At 41.1% G+C, this 23027-nt stretch overlaps 3 protein-coding genes across 3 annotated transcripts; 2 read left to right on the top strand and 1 right to left on the bottom strand.

Annotated features, from left to right (window-relative positions):
• Nucleotides 1-3210: 3210 nt before the first annotated feature.
• On the top strand, nt 3211-6745 carry LOC108701268. Its single transcript, XM_018235667.2, has 2 exons — nt 3211-3374; nt 6124-6745. The coding sequence occupies exons 1-2, from the start codon at nt 3211-3213 to the stop codon at nt 6743-6745; spliced, it is 786 nt and encodes a 261-aa protein (XP_018091156.1).
• A 603-nt stretch (nt 6746-7348) lies between these two features.
• Nucleotides 7349-10085, bottom strand: LOC108701269. The gene is made up of 3 exons (XM_018235668.2): nt 9845-10085; nt 8567-8756; nt 7349-7707 (listed from the first exon to the last, which is right to left on the bottom strand). Exons 1-3 carry the CDS (start codon nt 9897-9899, stop codon nt 7557-7559), a joined length of 396 nt encoding a protein of 131 aa, XP_018091157.1. The 5' UTR covers nt 9900-10085; the 3' UTR covers nt 7349-7556.
• Nucleotides 10086-10289: 204 nt separating this feature from the next.
• On the top strand, nt 10290-21604 carry aamp.L (angio associated migratory cell protein L homeolog). Its single transcript, NM_001095171.1, is given in 12 exon segments — nt 10290-10358; nt 12426-12610; nt 13935-14090; nt 14236-14355; nt 14824-14963; nt 15207-15351; nt 15552-15635; nt 15858-15973; nt 16288-16391; nt 16949-17039; nt 18985-19139; nt 19601-21604. Coding segments are annotated over 11 exon segments (1332 nt in total). The 5' UTR covers nt 10290-10358; nt 12426-12465; the 3' UTR covers nt 19677-21604.
• The last annotated feature ends 1423 nt before the right edge of the window (nt 21605-23027 follow it).

Here is a 23027-nt window from a genome sequence, read left to right as displayed (position 1 = left end):
GCAAGGGTCAGGTTCCAGAGATCAGAGTAGTCAAACAGCCAGGCAGGGGTCAAAACAGATAATCAGGATTAGATTCAAACAGAATAGCAATAGCTAACAGCACCAGGAACAAATCCTATCACGGGCAATGACAAAGAAGAAAATGTCTCTTTAAATCCATTTGAATTTCGCGCCATTGCGTGCTGACGTAATCACGCCAGCGCGCATGCGCCTATAAAAACCGGAAGTGCGCGCGCGGCACGCATTAGGAAGCCGGCAGTGAAGGAGAAGGACGGTGCGGCCGGCGTCCCCGACGATGGCGCGGCAGGCGTCCCCGCCGCACCACCACTAGACCACCAGGGAAAGGATTCCTTACACAAAGTCTTAGGGTGTAATATTAAGTGTGCACCAGGTCGGGTAACCCATAGCAGCCAATCAAATGCTAACTTTGCAACATTTATTGTAACAAACACAGTCACATGATACTCATTTGGATTAGGTTTGGTCAGACACTTGGATTCGGCTGAATCCTAAGCCTGCTGAAAATAGCTGAATCGTCGTTAAATCTCGAACCAAATCCTCGATTCAGTGCATCCTTAGTACTAAGCCTCATACATACTCGCCCACAAAGACACTGGTAAAGGTAATTTATGTCATTGGAAAGATCAGTCTCTCCAGTATATTAGTGTTCAGTAGAGCAGAACAGGGAGATAAAAAGCATGTCATACTGCGGAACCAGGAAGCAGAAAGGAGAGTCAGAGATTGCAGGTCAGTACTGCAGAACCAGTATGCCCAGTTACAATTAATACCAGAATTCTGTAAATGGCCACACCCTGAGCTCATGCAGGCAGCAGGCAGGTATGACTGGTTGCACAATCACTTCTAACACTCTGTACAGGTACAGAGCTGTCAAAACCTCCCCTCTCCCCCCCCCCCATTGTTTCAGGAATTACCAAATTTTGGGCTCTGTTCCCCTGATTTCTCATGATTTTCCACAATTTTTCTGACGATTTGCATGCAAAAATCCAATGAGTGCAGGAGCAGAAGATTTCAGTGATGCCAGCGGAGTGATATGCACATGCGCAGCACGGAATCTGTGACTTCAGGAGAACTTGTGTGACTGCATGTGACATCACTCTTGGTCGAGTAAAAATTTTCATCCCCCCATAATGAGTGTTAATAGGTTGACAGCTCTGCAGGTAAGTGTAAAAAACATGTCCTAGGGTGATAAACACATATGACACTAGCTTATACAGAATATTTTTTGGATGCAGTAAATAACAGGTAGGAATCCAAAACTTCCCAGTGCCAGTCTGTGTTTCCAATGGCACCTAAAGTTGCCCAGAGTACCACTGCGTTCAAAAGTACAATTCATAGAATTGTTGAGCTAGAAATCCCTGCCTCTCCTGATCTCTCTTCCATTCTGCAAGACATTACAGAACATGAGGCTTAGCTTTCCTTCCTTAGCTTTAGACTTAATGGCCAAGTCCATTTGGGATGAAGTATGGGCTGTTTGCACTGGTCCTGACTAGAATTCAACCCCTGAATAAGTGATTCCAGTGCCTTCTCTATGTCCAGAGCTCTGATTCATTCTACTTGCTGTTTCTGCTTGCATTGTTTTCGCAGTCTATTTCTCTAGCCATGATAGTTACATAGTTAAATCGGGTTGAAAAAAGACAAAGCTCATCATGTTCAACCCCTCCAAATGAAAACCCAGCATCCATACACACACCCCTCAATATTCTCACATAAATTATATATCTACCCATACCTATACTAACTATAGGGTTTAGTATCAGAATAGCCTTTGATATTATGTCTGTCCAAGAAATCATCCAAGCCATTCTTAAAGGCATTAACTGAATCGGCCATCACAACATCACCCGGCAGTGCATTCCACAACCTCACTGTCCTGACTGTGAAGAACCACCTACGTTGCTTCAAATGAAAGTTCTTTTCTTCTAGTCTAAAGGGGTGGCCTCTGGTACGGTGATCCACTTTATGGGTAAAAAAAGTCCCCTGCTATTTGTCTATAATGTCCTCTAAATGATGGTACAGGGCAAGCCAGCCTGTCCTGCATTAGCTTGTGTGTCCCTTAGCATGTAGCCTTCTTAAAGGAACAGAAACACCAACAAATTAATGTGTTTTAAAGTAATGAAAATATAATGTACTTTTGTGCTGCTCTGGTACAACTGGTATGTTTGCTTCAGAAACTCTACTACATTTTATATAAACATGCTGAAAAGGAGAAAAGGCACAGGATACACAACAGATAAGCTCTGTGGTATACAATTGGATTCTTTAGAACTTAAGAATCTGTTATCTGCTGAGTATCCTGTGTTTGAATGGCTGCCCCATGGCTACACAGCAGCTTATTTATATAAACTATAGTTGCATTTCTATAGCAAACACACCAGATTCCTTTAAACGACTTTCATTTTATGGTGTTACTGTTCCTTTAATTAACTTAACAAGAACATGTGAAGACACCTCCACTTTGTATCTCTTATTCATGTAAGCATTGAATTCAGTCTGGTCATTACCTGTTTAACATCATTGCCTGCTGCTTACTAATCATCACAGGGAAGTCCCTAGAATTCCTGTACTCCATACAGCAGTTCCTCAAAGGAATTGTTCAGTGTAAAAATAAAAACTGTGTAAATAGATAGGCTGTGCAAAATAAAAAATGTTTGTAATATAGTTAGTTAGGCAAAAATGTAATGTATAAAGGCTGGAGTGACTGGAAGTCTAACATAATAGCCAGAATACTACTTTGATTTGCTACTTTGGTTTTCCCTGATTGGTTACCAGGTAGTAACCAATCAGTGCCGTGAGGGGGGGGGGGCACCTGGGCCACGACTGTTTGCTTTTGGATCTGAGCTGCATTCTAAGGATGAATTGCAAACTCACTGAATAGTAATGTCCCACATGGCCCCCTTCAAGTCGCTAACTAACTCAGAATTATAGAACTGAAAAGCAAGAAGTAGTGTTCTGGCTATTATGTTAGACATCCAGTCACTCCAGCCTTTATACATACATTACATTTTTGGCTAAATAACTATATTAGAAATATTTTTTATTTTGCACAACCCATCTATTTAGCCAGTTTTTACACTGAACTGTTCCTTTAAGAAAATGTTGTGTATGTAATGGAACACACCCTTTCTTGGAAGTTTCTTATATAAGGAATACGTCAGCTGATAGACAGACTGTCAGAGGGTGCTGAGCACTATGGATGCCATGGACTGTTGGGATGATCTTGGGATGATCTTGGGAACCAGAACAAAGAACATAGAAGAAGTTCCAGACTATGTGAACGTGAGCACAAATTGGCTGTGGAAACAAAAGAGAAAGCTCACTTGCCTCTTCTGCTCCAAAAGAAACACCTGGATAAGGTAAAGGATTCTGAATGACACACACACTTGTCCTCTAACACCCACACAAATCACTAATTTATAAAGGCTTAAGATGTCCATACAGAGGCCAATGAAAGCTTCTGACTTGGCCCTCCACACCATATTGATAATTCATTGGCCAGTGTCCAGGGCCCTCCGGATTTCCTGACCAATATCTAGCTAAAAATTAGTCATTTATTGAGCAGGTTAAAAAGTCCTGTAGGACTGGAAAAAAACGCAACCTCCCATAGTGACTGAATTAAAGATGACAATCCAGGATATACGACGAATGGAATATTTGGCAGCCTTACACAGCTCTCATCTACCAAATTACGAGAAAGTTTGGTCTCCTTGAGACCTATTGCACCCACTGACAACATGATAATTTGCTCCCAGATAAGGAACTTCCTTCAAAACACCCCCGAGCTTGGATAGTTCTGATGTCTTTATTTTGTTATTTTCCTTTCCTTCTCCTTTTTTTTACTTTCTCTGTCTTCCTTTTCCTTTCTAAATACATCTACAGAATGTTGATAACGTTGATGACTTCTCTGGTGGGCCACCCCTTTGCTGGGGGCAGGCGAACCAAGGTGTAAAGGTTTTTTTTTTAAAGAAACATACCATGCTTTCTTATCTTTTTGTATAAAATGAAACAATATGTTGATATGATGTGCACAATGTCATTGAGCAGATGTTGTAAAAATGAAGACTCAACATTAAAAAAAAAAAAATAGTCCTGTAGGATGAGGACATGATCAAGGAGCAGATTCCATTCCTCAGGGGTCTCTGAATAGGGTTGCAAACCGGCCTGGGCAGTAAAAATGATGGTTGATCCCAATGTTATTAATAGGGAAAAAAGATAAATCTATAGGAAGGCCGGTATTTTTTTTCCAGAAAAGGTGGCAACCCTATAGAGGACCCCAGTGTGCTTTTATACAGGCCAAGGAACTATGAGGTGAGCAGTTCTATAGACCAGCACTGGCTCTTTGTGAAAGCACATGATCAGAAAATGACCTGAGATGGCTGCCTACATTCCAATATTATAATTATAAAACAATACACTTATTGGGTTAGGAATAAAATGTTATATGGTAGAGTGAATTATTTGTAGTGTAAACAGTGTAATTTAGAAATAAAAACAACACCATATAAATCATGACAGAATCCCTTGAATAAATCACCTCCAGTTGGACTAATTAAGGGAACATGTAAGTTACTCTGGAGAAATACTGCATCTGTTAATTTATAATCCACCCTGTCTCCATGGTGATAACAAATCCACTTAGTTATGTGAGGCATGCGAAGAAACTAGGGATGCACCGAATCCAGGATTTGGTTTGGGATTCAGCAGAATCCAAGTGCCTGGATGAACCGAATCGAAATCCAAAAATTTACGGGACTTTTTATCAGACAAACAAGAAATTCAAAAATTTCTTAACCATGTAATGTGCCCTTGGTTCTTCCCCCCCACCCTTTTCCCCTATTTACATATGCAAATTAGGGTTTGGATTTGGCCGAATCCTATAATAGTGGATTCTGTACATCCCTAGGAGAAACAACAACAACTACTACTATTTGGGAGCATCATGTTGCTTCCACCTGTATTCAGTGCTTGGATGTGCATGTCAGCACAGGCCCATGAGAAAGATTTGGCTGAGTTGAGTTAGCTGTTAATAAGCTATAGAATGACCAGCTCTTAACAACCTTTAAATTGGTCTTCATTTTATTTCTGTTTTTTAAACTTTCTGATTCTCAGGCGAGGGCCACTGAACCCATCAGCCAAGAAATATTGCTCTGCGAGGCTGCAATTTTATTATCGTTAATACTACTTTTTATTAATCATCTTTCTATTTGTGCCCTCTCCTATTAATATTCCAGTCTCTCATTCATACCACTGCCTGGTTGCTAGGGTAATTTTCCCCTAGCAGTCACATACATGCTGAAATTTCAAACTGGAGAGCTGGTGAACTGCTAAATAATTAAAAAAGCACAGAAAATAAAAGGTGAGGTCCAACTGCAAATTGTCGTAGAATATCGATCTCTATGCCATACTAAAAGTTAATTTGAAGGTAAACAACCTTTAAAGTAGTCTGAGTGAATGTTATTTTTTACAGTGTCTAGTGTGAGGGGCCACCTTATGAAGACAAGTTTCTCCACCCTACTTTCTGTTGCCCTTTAAGAGGAATGTTATAGCGACAGTGCTATGTTGAAATGAGAGAACCCCCCTGCTGGCCAAAGATAGGGAATGCAGCGTGACACAAACCTTGTAGCATGGAGCTGCAAAGTGTAATTTTACACTGATCACTGGTAATTCTAATGGGATTTAATAGTCAAATATCCAGCTCATAAACTATTTAGTATTCTTAATCAAAACGGCAGCAAATAGCATGGGCTGCACATATAAGTCAATGCAGATCCGTGTATATAAAAGGCAGAGACAGGCAGATTAGAAATTGAAGAGATTTCTTTAAGAAGCATATGCTTGAGTCAGACTAGCCAGGAAGCCTTGTACCCAATAGCCTCCATTTCCCCAGTTATACACCTCTCAGTCCCTGAAAGGCAAACATTTCTGTTGGGGTTTCCAGCTGAGGGTGCACATAGCACTTTAGCTACATTAAACTTCTGATTATAGCAGCAGCACCATCCCCAGACCTGACTACGTCCCAACAGTCCTCACTGCAGATTAATTATACTGACTCTTTGCTATATTTTTATACTTGCTTATGATAGCATCTCATACTGTATGTTTCAGCTCCAGGGAAGTGTTCCTGGGAGATATTGCCTATGGTTCAATCCTGACTGAGAAAGAGAGGAAAGTGGCAGAGGAAGCAAATCAAAGAACCCTGAGGATTCTATTCGATGCTCTGGAAAAAAAAGACAGTGTCCTAGTGGAGAAATGTGGGGATGCTAATGGCCTTTTGAGGCAGAAGAATTGTCCGATGATCCCCATGTGCTTGGTGCAAGATCTGATCACTAAACTACAGAATGTTGAATTTAGGAAAAGAGAGTATATGGTTCATGAGAGCTATGATCTCACAGATTCAGATAAAATCATTATTTATCTGAGCCCCCACTTTTGGCTACAAAAGGAGACATTAGACATTGGGTCCCGCCCTGGAACTCTCATTTTGGCAGCTGCACAAATTCTTGGGTATAAGTACTATGCAGAGACACCCACAGATGAGGGACATGTTCAACAACATCCACCCACGGTCCCACTTTCAGCTTATAGTATCTGCTCGGCGTTTGAATCCTGGATGAGACACAGAGGATTATACTCTGGATCCTATTCCTGCTGTGGGGAGGAGTCAAGGGATTCAGTGTGTGCAATTTCTGATCTGAGCATCTGGTTGAATGATATAGCCCAACTATAACTCTAACTACATTCATATGAGATATTTAAAGCAGGGAGAGGGCTCTATTTCACAACCTTTGATTATCACTCCACACCCCCAGAAAACACATTGCAGGCTGATAGAAATAGAAACATTAACCCAGAAACACATCCCATAAGAAGGTTTGCATATCACACCATAAAGGAAACCTAAAAGCTCAATAAATACATGTTATCTGTGTAAAGCCATAGACATAGTTACAGCACAGAATGTGACATTGCACAGTAAAACATTCTGGTTAACTGCTACGAAATCAACCTTCTCTAGGTATGGAAAGCTTGCTTTAGCTTGGTTGGAGGGTTCCAACGCACAAAGGATAATCAGGGAGTACACATTACAGGACATATAAGAGATTACATACCCCTACTATAAATTATAAGGATATTAGATGTCACTGAGGCGTTCTGTGACCACATAAAGGCATGAGGCTGTAGACTGATTGTGCAACTAGTTCTATTTATAGTAAATATGACTAAAATTACTATAAAAGACTTACTTCAGTTCCGCTCAGTGAACTTTTGGCAGGTATTACTATATACCATGACATTCAATTGCAACTACAGGATTAAACCAAGCATCAAATCGCTTCTGCCAAACAATAGATTTATTGGCAAGGAAAACATTTTGATTTTAATGTTTTACTCAACATAAATGCAATCAGTTCATTAAACACTTGGGGAAAAAGGAACAGATATAATGTACAATATTTTATAATAAAAGCTGTGAATCATTTAATCCCATCTTCTAAGAGCCTCAATGTGCCCCCCCACCCAAAAAAATGGTATGACAGCTAGGTTGTCTTGTTGAATCTTGGTCTGTCATACTCCCCGAGATTGGCTTCTTTCATTCTCTGTCGGACTTTGAGCTGGTCCAGACGCTTTTTATCCACCTCCCTCTTTGCCAGCAGGAAGAGCAGGATGCCAGATGGAAAGCCAATGGCCCTGTGTCATGGAATAAACAGATTATATCTGAGCAGGTCGGTGCTCAACTAAAGGTGGATTGGACTGTACATCAAGCAGTACACTTATTGGAGACTGTGCATTTTGCTTAACAGAGAAATCCTATGCTGCCACAACAGCAGAGGAGAAAAAATTAGCAACATGGATGCATTTAAAAGGCATCCATGTGAATTTTAGGATTATTGGGTCACCTTCCTGTATAAATTAAAAGGCTGAGGGTATTTGCTTATAAAGCCCCTTTGGCTCTAGATAATACAGCAGAGTATTAGCACTTATGTATAAGAACTCCAAATACTGATTCTTATGGGTTTCATTGGGTCCTTTACTTAGCAGGTCTGGCAAAATGCTGGGAGATTATTACTCATCAAGTGGCATTGAGTGCTGGCAGACAAGGACATTATATGATGAATAAGATACATGGTGATAAGCTGTTTTAGTATCTGCGGGATCAATAGACTTGCATAACTAAAGGTCATCCAGAGCAGGAAGGATTCTGAATGGGGAAGCCACCTACATTGGGAATTAAATCCTGAGCCACAAGCCTAACAGAGATCTTTGATCACTGCAGATAACATTTTTTTTCTTATTATTGGGGTAAAAAAAATTGCAAAAGTGTTTAGGAGGAACAAGTGATGGATATCTAGTTTTTTATGGGGAGGGCTTTAACACATTTATAATTGTGTTGACTGCTATTCCACCAACCAAGGGCAAGAGAGATGATGATATCTGTAGATTCCCAACCAGAGAGGTGTCAAAAGCCCCAAGTTTTTTTAAATGGCTTTACACAAACAATAATATACAGTCTGGGACCTGTTTTTTTAAGTTTCTGTTGCCTCCTTACCATGCCAGACCTACTTTCTTCAGAGGGTTTTTGGCTTTGCGCTGGGGGATGTACTCTGGTGTCCTAGAGGCCTGTTCTTGTAGCTCAGGTTTGGCCCACAGACGTGAGTGGGTGTGCAGCTGCTTTGCATTGTGTGGTATGGAGGACTGGAAAGCAGAGAACTGTGACTTCACAGAGTCAACCAAGACAGCTGGAAATACAATAAAAACTATGATTAGCCATTAAGGAAAAATTAAGTTTACCTTGTTTTGTTTTAATTTACATAGACAGTACAGTATAGTAACATAGTAAGTAAGGTTGAAAAAAGACACATGTCCATCAAGTTCAACCTTTTAGATTTTTTTTTTAATCTGCCTAACTGCCAGTTGATCCAGAGGAAGGCAAAAAAACCCCATCTGAAGCCTCTCCAATTTGCTTCAGAGGGGGAAAAATTCCTTCCTGACTCCAAAATGGCAATAGGACTATTCCCTGGATCAACTTGTACTATGAGCTATGTCCCATAGCCCTGTATTCTCTCACTTGCTAAAAAGCAACCTTCCTAAAGCTATCTAATGTATCAGCCTGTACAACTGATTCAGGGAGAGAAGTCCACATCTTCACAGCTCTCACTGTAAAAAACCCCTTCCGAATATTTAGGTGGAACCTCTTTTCTTCTAATCAGAATGGGTGACCTTGTGTCAGTATGAGGATATAGCTTACTGTGTGTCCAGAATATGCCTTTTCTGTACATTAGTATTTATAGATATGGAAGGGAGGTGTCATGTTTCCAATTAGACAGTACAATATGAGGGTATAACTTACTAGATTCATTCCTTGATTTATACATATGGTAGAGAGCTTACCCCTGTATTACACAGAGTGTCAGGGGAGATAACTATCATTTCCCCTACTAATAATCAATTGGAGCTAAAAAGGGACCTTTTCCAGATCAGGACTAAGAGTGAATGATGACTGAAACCAGTTGAACTGCAACTATAAAGAACCCACTAACAGCTGGAGGAACGCTACAGAATATGTATCACTGCATACAATACACAATGTATATCAACAAACCATTTCTTAACTTATATATACACAAGTTATTACTTGTTGTGATGTTACCGGGTGTCTCAGTCAATACCCTCTCTGTTCAACCCTAAAGCAAGCCCTGACTGACTATAAAGCTCTTGGAACCTACTACCAGTGGCCCTCCAGTTAAAATACACTTCCCAGCATCCCGAGAGTGACCCTAGCTGCCACCTTCGCTAAACAGACATAACAAGAAACCGAGAAACGTACCCCACATGCGCCCTCTTCTCACTGACACCAACATCCTTCGCACGGGCGCCGCCATATTTGCTGTTTGAAACCACGACTACTTCCTGTCATGCGTAGGGCATTCTGGGTGTAGTAGTTCCAGTGCGGGATTTGGCGTGTTTAAAACCATTTCTGACAGGACTTTACCTGTCAGAAATGCTTTTGACAGGTAAACCTTTGTGTATTAAACTGTCCACAAATAAAGCTCTCAAGGCAAATTCAATTTCCGGCATGCACTAGAAAGCGCATGCGCATTATGTCTTGTTTATGTTCCCATTGCTGAGCGTAAGCGAATCAGTCCTGGGATACGCTAAGCACTGGATTGGCCTAGAGTCGCCTTGCTCACCTCCTATTGGCTGCGCGCCTGCTTCTGTCCAGCAGCTGATGCATGTTCTGTTGTGCGGAAGCGCAGTGCTGCGGAGAGTTTCCCACGTGTGTGACTTGGCCTGCCCTGGGGTATCGGTACCTGAAGGACAAGGACAAGGCTTTGGAACAGGTGCAGAGTAAAGGTTCATGGTGTGATTGGTGGGCGTGTATGTGGGCCCTGGAGCTGTGACAGGAAAGGGGAAGTGTGGGAAGGCAGATCATGTCCTTATTTCTCTGGCCCTGGTTTCTATGTCGAATGCGGCTGTTTTGTGCCGATTCCCTGCTGGACTCCAGGAACGTGGTGTTTGGTGACTTAAGTAAGCCCCAGAGGGCCCCACGTGTCATACAGATATCCTACATGCATATGGTCAAAGGTGGTCCTGACGTCTAGTCCAATAACAGAGTTGGACTGTCTGTAGCCATTCCTGGCAGTTACAGTCCAATAAACTCTTGTCTGCCACACGCCCCTCCCCCCATTAAAGGGGTTACAAACCACGAAATAAATATTCAGCTTAAAGAAAAGGCAATATCATTCTAAGCAACTTTTCCAGAACAGATTATGTACAAATGTTCCAGATAAGATAAATGGGTTGCTTTCACTATCAATTGCATTCACAGATATCTTTAAAATCAGTGAAATTGTGTAATCAATGTATATTGGGGAAGTTTAACCCCTTTTCTAACATATACTGGTATATTCTCCATCAAGTGTTCCAGCCCACGGAAACCCACTGCATTTGCTATTATTGTTCACCTTTGATTTTTCTTTAAGTATGATGTAGAGTGATGCTATGAGACAAATTACAATTGGTTTTCATTTATTATTATATGAGGTTTTTTTTTTAGTTTTTTATTCAGCAGCTCTCCAGTTTGCAGTTTCAGGAATGTGGTTGCTAGGGTCCACATTACGCTAGCCGCTATGCATTGATTTGAAAGAGAGGCTGGAATATGAATATTAGAGGCCTGAATAAAGAAAGATGAGTAATAAAAAGTAGTAATTACTATATATTTGTTGCCTTCCAGAACATTTGTTTTTTAGATGGGGTCAGTGACCCCCATTTAATTTTTTAATTAAAAAAAAAAAATAAATAAATAAAAAAAAATATATATATATATATATATATATATATATATATATATAAAAATAGAAATGAAGACCAATTGAAAAGTTGCATAGAATTTGCCAGTCTATCCCATCCTAAGTAAATACAGTTAGTAAGGAAAGATTGACCTCTGCGCTTAGTGTATACTGATTGCTTTGGTGCAGCACCGCTTTGTGTGTGGGATCCACAAAAATCAGTTTCAAAAATAGGGTAGAGGTGCGCTCCGAAGGCTTAGTATGTGTCTGCAGGGGAAGAAAGAGCACTAATAGTATAATACCGTCGGAAATAAGAATGGTAGGCTTGATCTGTGCTACTCACATTCGGATAATAGGCGCTTAGATAGAGAAATCGGATACAGGAACAAACAACGAAGTGTGCCTGTCAGATAAAAAGTCATATATGGTGAAGTATAGCGAGGAAATTGAGCACAGCCCGCACTCAGATTGTACTTACAGGATCGCAGATGTTAGATCGCATATCGATGACTGCCATGCTATGTTCAGTGTTAAAGTTTTCACTGTAACTTTAACACGGAGCATAGCATGGCAGACGTGAGACTGATATGAAGCAGTTGGAACATCCAGCAGGGCATGTTTGCAACTTTCATTCAACTCACAGGCAGTAATACTTACGTTCGCCTATAATCCGAATGTGAGTAGCACAGATCAAGCCTACCATTCTTATTTCCGACGGTATTATACTATTAGTGCTCTTTCTCCCCCTGCAGACACATACTAAGCCTTCGGAGCGCACCTCTACCTATTTTTGAATTTTATCCCATACTAAAATTCAACTTTAAGGTGAACCACCCCTTTAATAAATATTTCCCTTTACAATTGCTGTTACACTGGTGGTGGGAAGGTCGTACCTGTATCACAGTGAATGGAGAGGGAACTTTAAAGAGAAAGATTTATCGTAAGCAAAGGGAAACGGATTCTGATGCGCATATTCAAGTGAGCTGCGATTTCCATGCCAATGTGTGAGCCTGTTTGCAGGGGCATAGGGGTCAGATTGTAGGAGCCAACACTGGAGTGCGTATCTGGTGGTTCTAAAGTCACGGTATGACTCTAACCCCACTTCCTTCCCCTTTGTAGAGATTACACCACCACCCTGTGTCCCACTCCTCATAAGACGATGGAAGGAGCAGGAGCCGGGGAGGCTGGAGGTTCGGGGTCCCCCAGCCCTGAGCCAGAGGAAGCACAGGCACCAGCTGTAGAGTTTCATGAGGATGAGGAGATCATCGAGGTGCTAGAGTTGAATGATGCTGAACCAGATCCAGGTATTTCTGATTGATTCCCCCAACAGGTGCTGAGTGCATAATGTCAGAGTTCCAGCCTTGCCGTTATGTGTGGCATAAGCAACACAGTCATGGGGTGAGCCCTGTACCATGGGGCTTTATTTAAAGCCATGTCAATTATTGGACATTAATGAATGCAGCAGGGGTCACTGTTTTCTTTTCTGTGTGGGCCATAGTATGCTCTTAGGTTGGATGGATGGTTGGGGCTTATACTAGTTAACTACTCTCACAAGTAGACTGGCCATTAAAAGAACCCACTACATGACCAAAAGAGGTTGGCACCTGCCTGTCCAACATCTCATTCCCAAACCAAGGGGATTAAAGGAGAACTAAAGCTTAACTAAAGAAGTAGGTTAGAAATGTTGTACATTATATTTTGGGCTTCTGTACCAACCAAAGGCAACCTCATCCCTTTAGCAGTAAATATATGTGCTTTCAAAGATGCCCCAGTAGCTCCACATCTTCTTTTCTGCTGATTCACTGCACATTCTCTATGCTGCTGTCAGTTACTGAGCTTAGGGACCGACTCAAAATATACAGTACACATAGAATACAAATGTAGTAATATGAGGCTGTTTAGTAATTTTAATACAGATAATTACTACATGGCAGCACAGAAACCAGTGCAACTATCATCAGAATTTAATAATCTGCCCTGTAGCATCAGCTTATATTACAGGCCAACCTTTATTTCCACTTGATAATTTGCGACAATCCCTAAATTTAGCTTCTCCTAAACTGCTCAGAGTCCACTGAGCATGTGAGTGTTGCAGACACTTTCCAAGATGGTGACCCCCTGTGACAAGTTTGAAGTCCTCAGTCATTGCTGCTATTGAGAAGCTGAAACTTTAGGCTGGTGCAATAAGGTCATTATATAAAACAAAGCATTTTTAGCCATATTAATGTTTAGGGTTTAGTTACCCCTCCCTTTGCTAGATATTAGAACATTGTTGCTGTCATTCAGCCACGAGCATTCGTGAGGGTGGGCACTGATGATGTGGATCAGGCCTTTCCCACAGTTAGGGTTCCATTTCAATTGTTTGAAGTCAGAGCTCTGTAAAGTCAGGTTTTTTTTTTTTTACTCCCATCCAGCAAATCCATTCTGTATTGACCTGGCATTGTTCATGTGGGCATTATTGTTCTGAGACAGGAAAGATGAGGCATTTTCTGTAAATGTCTTCCATCTGGTCTTAACATATATTGGTACATGGCTGAGCCTTCTTGTACTGTACCTTTTTGACCATTTCATAGAAAGTACATCGTGTCATGGAAAGGTAATGTCCTGCTTACTGTCTCTTTTGCCCAGATGATCTTGCCAGCGACATGGAGGATGTGGACTTCGCAGATGATCCAGAAGATGGGGAAATGGCCGATAATGAGGAGTGGGAGACAGAGGATGAGGGAGTAGAAGAAGGAACAGACCCTCATGATGACAGTGAGCTGACGTTCTCCAAACATACAGGTAATACCTATCAATAGGTTAACTATTTGTGGTGTTGCCTATTTATTGATATCACTGGCTTTCACTCTAACATGGAGCAATGTAACTATCACATTGCACAGTCAGGAGCACCAGTTGCTGATACATTCGTTTCCATTTGTTTCAGCCTCTGTGTTCTGTGTCAGCATTGACCCCAAGGAGAGTGCTCTGGCAGTGACAGGGGGAGAGGACGACAAGGCATACATTTGGCGCCTGAGTGATGGAGAGACTCAGTTTGAGTGCACAGGTAAATGTAATGTTGCTGACTAGTCTTGCACTTGTCTGCTTTTTTTTATTGTACTCATGTACTTAAAAAAATAAAATAGGGTGGCAGCTGGCCCACACAGTGGCATGCAAGTTTGTCTTTCTTGTAAGAGGGCGACAATATTCTCTGACGGGGGAACTTGGCAGTTTTCACACACTTGCCTTCATGGGTTTATTCATTTTACTAGCTGCTGGGGTTGGCCTTAGGAAACATACTTGGTATTATAAAGCTATAGGAGTAATTGATTAAGTTTATTTGCATGATTTTAATGGGACTTCCTATAGTCCAGTGATACTTATAAGTTAAAAATATAAAAAATAAGAGAAGTTGTTTAGAATTGACCCTTTCATAACATACTAAACAATAACTTAAAGCTGAACCACCCCTTTAAAAGCAGTTGGATGTAAAGCATCAAGATTTGGCATTCTACTCCGTTCTCTTTTTTTACAGGTCACAAGGATTCCGTTACTTGTGCTGTTTTTAGCCACGACTCCACTATGGTGGCCACAGGAGACATGAGTGGCCTGATCAAGGTGTGGAAGGTGGAGGGGGCACAGGAGATCTGGTCTTTTGAAGTGGGAGATCTAGAGGTAAGGTAATTGAATGGGGTCTGGTATCTTGCCTTGCACCTGCATTGGGATTGGGATAAAATGGGGCTTAACTTGGCTTTCCCACCAATTGCTTTGGTGGTGTCAACACCTTTAATCTGAAATACACAGCAGTTGCCTCAGAGAATTGCCAAATCTTTTACAACCTACCATATGCGTTCTATCTGCCCCCTTTTTGGGTCTATGGCATGTAAGTGACTTGATCTGCCCTTTTCTCCCCGGTAGTGGCTGGAATGGCACCCTTGTGCCCATGTGTTGCTGGCTGGCACAGCTGATGGAAATACCTGGATGTGGAAAATACCCAGTGGCGAGTGTAAGACCTTGCAGGGCCCAGGCTGCCCGGCTACCTGTGGCCAGTTCATGCCTGATGGTAAGAACCGTAATAAAGTCTTGTGTCCATAATATATTGTTTGTTTGTCAGTAGGAAAAGATATGGATTTTAGAGCTTGTTTGCTTAATTACATCTAGTTCTGCCTTGGAGCTATATGTACACATTCAAGAGACTCAAATTATGTCTTAAAGTGCAATTAAAAGCAATAACACAATTTGGTCTTTGTTGTATTTGTTTAGGAAGGAAAGCTGTGGTGGGCTATGAAGATGGAAGTGTGCGGATATGGGACCTGAAACAAGGAAGTGCTCTTCATGTCCTCAAAGGTTAAAAGCTTATTCTGGTCTTACCCCTTAAGAAAATGTTTATGACTCTGATGATGCTGCTCGTTGCTATGAAACCTTGGGTTATTTTTGCGCAGTGACAGCAGCAGTGTGAATGGGTTGATATCATAGATCCATGGTGATGCAAAACCATTATGAGAAACAGCCATATGTTGTTTAATTTTGGATTTTAATGTATAAAACTTAAATATTTCTGTGTTGCAGGCACAGACGGACACGCCGGGCCTCTCACTTGTGTGGCTTCTAACAACGATGGCAGCCTCGTACTCACAGGTTCAGTGGACTGTGATGCAAAGTTGCTGAACACTGCAACCGGCAAGGTGAATGCTTCTCTATGTGTGGTCCATAATGAACACTTATTCCCTCTAGCGCTAAAGTATCTTTGTTACCTCAAAGCCTCTGTGCTGGAGGAGAGTGTCTACAACTGTTCTTGCATTATCATTCTCATCTCCATTCTCTATTCTTGTGTTCCAGCACCTACTGTAAAAGTAGAAGTAAAAGTAGAAGTGGGTCCAGGGATGCCTCCCTTGTTCAGGAGAAATATTGTGTTGTCTTTCTGACAGTGCACATAATCGAGAAGGAGTTAGAGGGAACATTGCCAGCTTATTAGTCAGTCTGGAATCTTTCTCTACAGGTTGTTGGCGTTTTCAAGACAGAAAGCAATGTGTCCAAGGCCTCAAGACGGGAAGATGGAGAAGCAGAGACCAACTCAGTGGAGTCTTTAGGCTTCTGCAATGTGTAGGTTGGGGTTACAATTTCACTCAATTTGATAAAATCAAGTTCACAGCTAATTTAAGGGTTTGTCAGTAATTGAGACCAGCTACGTTTGTTTTTGCGTCCGTAACTAAATGATGAAATGTTAAAGGATAACTAACCCCCAAACAGATACCTTTTAAAATTGCTTATTTGCGCACTTTTGCAATTTCCATTTTTTTTCCTTTTATGGAAAAATAATTTGTACTCCTTACAAAATGTGTAGTGTAAAGAAAAGTTTATTTTGCTCAACTAACACAGTCAAATGGGATTTGGAATTATATATTAGGGTGACAGGTCCCCTTTAAGAGTTAATATTTCTAAAAGCTCTGGCCCTGTTCCCACATATGGCACCATATGATCTTGTAACGTGCAAGAAATTGTTTTTGGCTGGCGTCCCCTCCCCCCCACTTTTTTCAAATGGTGATCTGTACATCTTTCCCTAACAAATTCCTAGTAATTCGTAGAATTGGGAGTTAGCTTTAATGTTTGTGCATCTATATCTTCATGTATTTCCTTATACCATGTTGTCTTGTCTTTAGCCTTCCCCTGGTCGCTGTTGGTTATCTAGATGGCACTTTGGCTATATATGACCTCTCTTCTCAAAGTCTGAGACACCGGTGCCAGCATGAGGTAGGTACTAACTATCGGAGTAACAGAAAATGAAACAAAGTAACAATGCACCCGCAAGTTAAATTGAAACAATTGTAACTATCATATATATCTATTGAGGAAAAGCATGTTGGAACACACAATGACTGCCGTGTCCCTCCTGTATTCCTCCAGTTAACTAGTTCAGGTGCTGAGGTAATTAATTAATTAAAACTCAACTTTTATTAATCTCATTGAAAAGAACACGCTACACAAACACATCATTGGGGATCACCCACAATGAAGCTGGACAATGTCCATAAAAATACACATAACTTAAAACCACATAGGATGGACAAGTGGGATATTGGTGCACTGATATCCAATCAGCCACTGTCTCTACAAATATATTCAGTGATGAGGCATATATAAGTTTATCTTTGCTATTATCTATGTATACCAAATATTCTGGTTGTTAAAAATTAATCCCAAAAGACCACCAAAAAACGGCTTATCCTTTTAGCCAGATGGCTATTTCCTTTTAGCCAGAGTGAAAATATGCCTTTTAGTGACCAAGCGTCAGTAACTGGTCATTGCCAAAGCCAGTCCTCCCAAACCACCCTTCCATCAATTCCCAGAGTGATTCTGCCTACCTACCCTTATGCCCCTGAAGAAGCCGGGTGTCCGGTGAAACGCGTTGGGTGGCATAGGTGGACAGTGGGAGACCAGCTCCCTTCTGCTCCCTACGTAGGTAGGCAGAATCACTCTGGGAATTGATGGAAGGGTGGTTTGGGAGGACTGGCTTTGGCAATGACCAGTTACTGACGCTTGGTCACTAAAAGGCATATTTTCACTCTGGCTAAAAGGAAATAGCCATCTGGCTAAAAGGATAAGCCGTTTTTTGGTGGTCTTTTGGGATTAATTTTTAACAACCAGAATATTTGGTATACATAGATAATAGCAAAGATAAACTTATATATGCCTCATCACTGAATATATTTGTAGAGACAGTGGCTGATTGGATATCAGTGCACCAATATCCCACTTGTCCATCCTATGTGGTTTTAAGTTATGTGTATTTTTATGGACATTGTCCAGCTTCATTGTGGGTGATCCCCAATGATGTGTTTGTGTAGCGTTTTCTTTTAAATGAGATTAATAAAAGTTGAGTTTTAATTAATTAATTACCTCAGCACCTGAACTAGTTAACTGGAGGAATACAGGAGGGACACGGCAGTCATTGTGTGTTCCAACATGCTTTTCCTCAATAGATATATATGACAGCATGAGGTAGGTACCAGGTCCATTACAATTCCACAGTAGGTATTGAGGGTAAGGTATTTATACCTTTATTGTGCTCCCAGAACATCCTTTTTCTGTATACAGTAGAACCCCCATTTTACATCCCCTGATTTTACGTTTTCCCTCATTTTAAATTGTTGTTTTGTGGTCCCACCTATATAATATGCATAATACATTTCCCTGATTTTACATTTTCCTGGATTTTACACCATTTTTTTCTGGTCCCCTGAAAAACATAAAATGGAGGTTCTACTGTATTTTAGGGATGCACCAAATCCAGGATTCGGATCGGAATTCGGCCAGGATTCGGCCTTTTTCAGCAGGATTCGGCCGAATCCTTCTTCCTGGCCGAACCCTTCTTGCCGGCCGAACTGAATCTGATTCCTAATTTGCATATGCAAATTAGGGGTGGGGAGGGAAATCACGTGACTTTTTGAAACAAAACAATTACGTCTAAGCTGTTTTTCCTTTCTCATCCTAATTTGCATATGCAAATTAAGATTCGGTTCAGTATTCGGACGAATCTTTCGCAAAGGATTCGGGGGTTCGGCCGAATCCAAAATAGTGGATTCGGTGCATCCCTAATTCCTACTGTATTTGTATTTATACATTGTGAGAGAGAAGTGCCATATTGTTTTCCCATTGTACAGTACCATATTTTACACATCTATTTCTGTCTATACAGTCAGGAATTGTTCAGCTGCTATGGGAGCAGAACTCACCTGTGGTGTACACCTGTAGCTTGGATGGAGCTGTCAGATTATGGGACTCTCGTTCAGGCAAAATGATAAGTGAATACTTTGGGCACACAGCTGAAATTCTCGACTTTGCTCTGAACAGGTGAGTAGACAAGTGAGGACTGCTGCTTACAATGGGTATTAGATGGAATCTGTACCACTGTGACAGAATGCTCTGTTATATAGATAGCTGTAGTCTCGGCCATAAAGCTGGGCAGTACTGCTGTTTACGATGGGTATTGGATAGGATCTGTACCACAGTGACAGAATTCTGTGTTATACAGATAGCTAGATTCTCAGCCATAAAGCAGGACAGGACTGCTGCTTACAATGGGTATCAAATATGAGTTGTGTCACTGTGACAGACTGCTCTGTTATACAGATAGCTAGAATCTCAGCCATAAAGCAGGCAGGATTGTTGCTTACAATGGGTATCAGATAGGATCTGTGTCACTGTGACAGAATGCTATTATACAGAGAGCTAGAGTCTCTGCCATAAATCAGGTCAGGACTGCTGCTTATTGTTATTATATTGAATCCATGACACAGTTTTTCTTTTTACAGAGATGCTTCTATTGTGGTCACAGCGTCAGGGGATCACCAGGCTAAAGTGTTTTGTGTGCAGCAGCCAGATCGTTAGAAGCGTCTCCTTTACACCCTTATAAGAACATTGTGAGCCACTGGTGTAATCTTTCCTACATACGTATGTGAGGATTTGTGTGCAAATATTTCTTTACGTTTATATACACATCTCCAGAAGCCACAGCGTCCCTCCTGCCTATCACTCTTTTATATGGTGTGATGCCCAGAACTGCGAGGCAATATGTTATTTTAATCTGTATTTCTGTTACTTGAGAACCTCACTGATCTCAAAGAAAAACAATATTTTATTTGCCCAGAAAACTGTGGGAAGTGATGTTGCAGTTCTGTGGAACAAATCATGTGACAAATAAGTGGCAAGCAAATGTTAAAGTGGCCGCCCATATAACCTTTAATATATTATAGGGACTGCCATACACAATGGTGATTTGCCAGAAAGGAGGTGAATGCAGCATGCTTATTGGTTACTTAATGTAAATATTTGCAGCCATACTGGAGACAGCCACCATTGGATTGGGGTGTGAGATTGTATGTTTGAGGCTTGTTTACACTGCAGCCAATCATCAGACTAAGGCGTACATATACATGGAGAGTATATGTGCAAAATAGTGAAATGGATTGAAACTGCTTGAATGAACACTCACAAGTAACTCACATTTATTTATGCATTTGCAACGCGCTCAAAACACATCTTGAATGCATGAGTCTTGTGCCTGTGGGTAGCCCTAATATAAGACACAGTAAATGATTGACCACAAAACAGTGTCTTCTCTGTCGTGGGTGGAAACCTTGAAAGGGATGGTGGGTCTCTTTCGACTTGCCCTAACTATTAATATTATAATAAAGGAAAATAGTTTACCTGTACCAGGTGTTCTCTCTATCCTCTGAGGATTTTCATTGGTCTAAAATAGCAGAAAAGGGGAAGAAAAAATGATGAGGGTATTGTGTTTGTATGTGTGTGTATGTCCTCTGGAGTCTGCTGCAGATAAAGATTGCTTATTAATGGGGGAAATATGTTCCATTACTGGTGATTTGTGTTTGTTAGAGTGACTGTGGGTGGAGGGCAATAAAATATGCATTGAGATCTGCAATTGCGCTCCAAGTGATTTGATTGGCCCCCTGCCTACCTAGCTACTTATAGCTCCAGGAAATATAAAGCTCCAATAACCCATTGCTATAAATGTTAAAGAACAAGAAACCCCACCAGGAAGCCAAGCTAGTCCTGGTTTCCAGTGCACATGCTTCTGGTTGTTGCTCAACATTGACTTACATAGACACCAGGGGGTAAATTTATCAAAGAGTGAAGTTCCGCCACTAGAGTGAAATTCCGCAGCTCTCAATTCATTTCTATGGGATTTTGAAAGGCGTATTTATCAATGGGTGAAAGTTCACCCTTTGATAAATACGCCTTTAAAAATCCCATAGAAATTAATGGGGAGTGGCGGCATTTCACTCTAGTGGAGGAACTTCACTATTAACTTCATTCTTTGATAAATATACCCCCAGGTGTGATGCAGCTGTTGTTGGCCACAAACCTGGTTCTCTGTATGACCAAGCATGGGGGGGTTAGGGCAGCCTCTGGGGAAAGCGCTTGATTCGTCATTTACTTAAAGCAACGTCTCCAAATATCTGTTCTTACATTTCCTATGTATTTATAAAATGATGGGCATTGCTCATGTTTGTTCATATAGAACATCTCGGCTGATATCCTGCTCATGGGTTGCTGTGTTATTGATGCCGTGCTAATCTTTAGTGCCTTTTAAGTTCATTTCCTTCTGCAAATGCCTCTACTTGCTGATGAATTGGAACAACTGGAACCATTGCCACCGTTAATGATCTGTTTATAAATCCACACTCTCTACCATCTATAAAAGATGGCTTGTTATGTAGATTTATCTCACTGGAGCAGTATAAGCATTACTGAGTGTGAGTGAAAATGTAGTGTATTAAAGGCAAAGCTTTTGTAAACTAAGTGTCAGAAGTTGTCTTTTTAATCCTATGGTGTTGGCTGGATTAGTCCCCCGTGCATGTACTGTTATGCACAGGTTCCCAGATGATCACATTCATGTCTGATTCAGCTACTCGTGGTGAAACTTGGCTGATTCAAATGACTGTATCATATTGGACAAGCATGCAGTTTAATCAGTCATGTGGGATTGTGACGTCTGTGGGATTGTCCTGGCCTCTTATTGAGTGAATTTGATTTATGTCCCCACGGGGGCGCCAGAGTTTAACAGCTGAAGCTGCCAGAGCCTTTAACATTTCCTTTTTCACTGGTCTTGCGCCACACTGTGAGCAATGCCTTTGTTACTTGTATATGCGTATAAAATCCAGAAACTACTATTCCTTTAGGGCCCCTTCATCCTCCAAACCCTGCAGAAGATGATCTGTTTTCTAAGTTTACATTGAAAAGACACATTGGTTCTGCCACCGCGACACGCTTATCTACAGAAAATTGGTGGGGGGTGGTGTTAGAATTTTTTTTTCTAGGTGAAATCAAGTGGACCCACACTTAACTCATAGTCCCACCACCCGATCCAAACTAAAATAACTATTCACTGAACTAATGGCTGACATAAAACTTCCAGTTCTGCTGAATTGTGCTTAATCCAAGGTGTATTGAGAAGGGCTCTTGTTCCTCTGTAGAGTGATTAAACTGACACACACAATTAAAACAAACATAAGAGATGTATTGATACTTAGCACAGACGCTAAAGGACCCCTCCATAAAATGGCTCAGCAGCAATTCCAACATAACCAGGCACTCTGAAGTCCAGGCAGAAGCCAAAGAGTGTCCCCCAAAAAGAAGCTTTATATATGTTTCCCCCACACAGTATATAAGAAGTATATACATTTTAGCAGCTAGCATACTATATATATGGTGAAAATACATCATTGCTGCATACAGTATATGTTATCACTTTGCATACTATATGGTTATTATACATCATTATTTAGTACATCTCATCAGTTAGCATACTATATATGGTGAAAATCAAGCATTAAACAGTGTCCCATTCATTGAATTGCTAAAAGATCTAAATGCCATCTTTAAGGTGTTGCTCTATTCTCTCTATCTTCTGCTCTGTCAATCACTAATTTTCCTTACACAAGGGAATAACAATGCTGCTATAGTTGTATGGTAACTCTGTACAGGCTATGAGCAAATTTAGGGGCTGTTCCTGCTGAATTGTACAGGGGCAAGGCCGGCATTAGAAATCAGAGGCCCCCGTACAACAAAATGTTCAGGGCCCCGGCCCCCAAGCCCCACCCCAGATCCCGCCCACTCCACACTACAGTTAAAAGACCACATAGACATCAGTGCTAAAAGAGGTAACCCCCCCCCCCCCACACACACACACACATTATAAAAAGCTATTGATGGTCAGGC

Source organism: Xenopus laevis, chromosome 9_10L, assembly GCF_017654675.1.
Source record: "Xenopus laevis strain J_2021 chromosome 9_10L, Xenopus_laevis_v10.1, whole genome shotgun sequence".
NCBI lineage: Eukaryota > Metazoa > Chordata > Amphibia > Anura > Pipidae > Xenopus > Xenopus laevis.
This window is presented reverse-complemented; position numbering and strand designations above follow the sequence as displayed.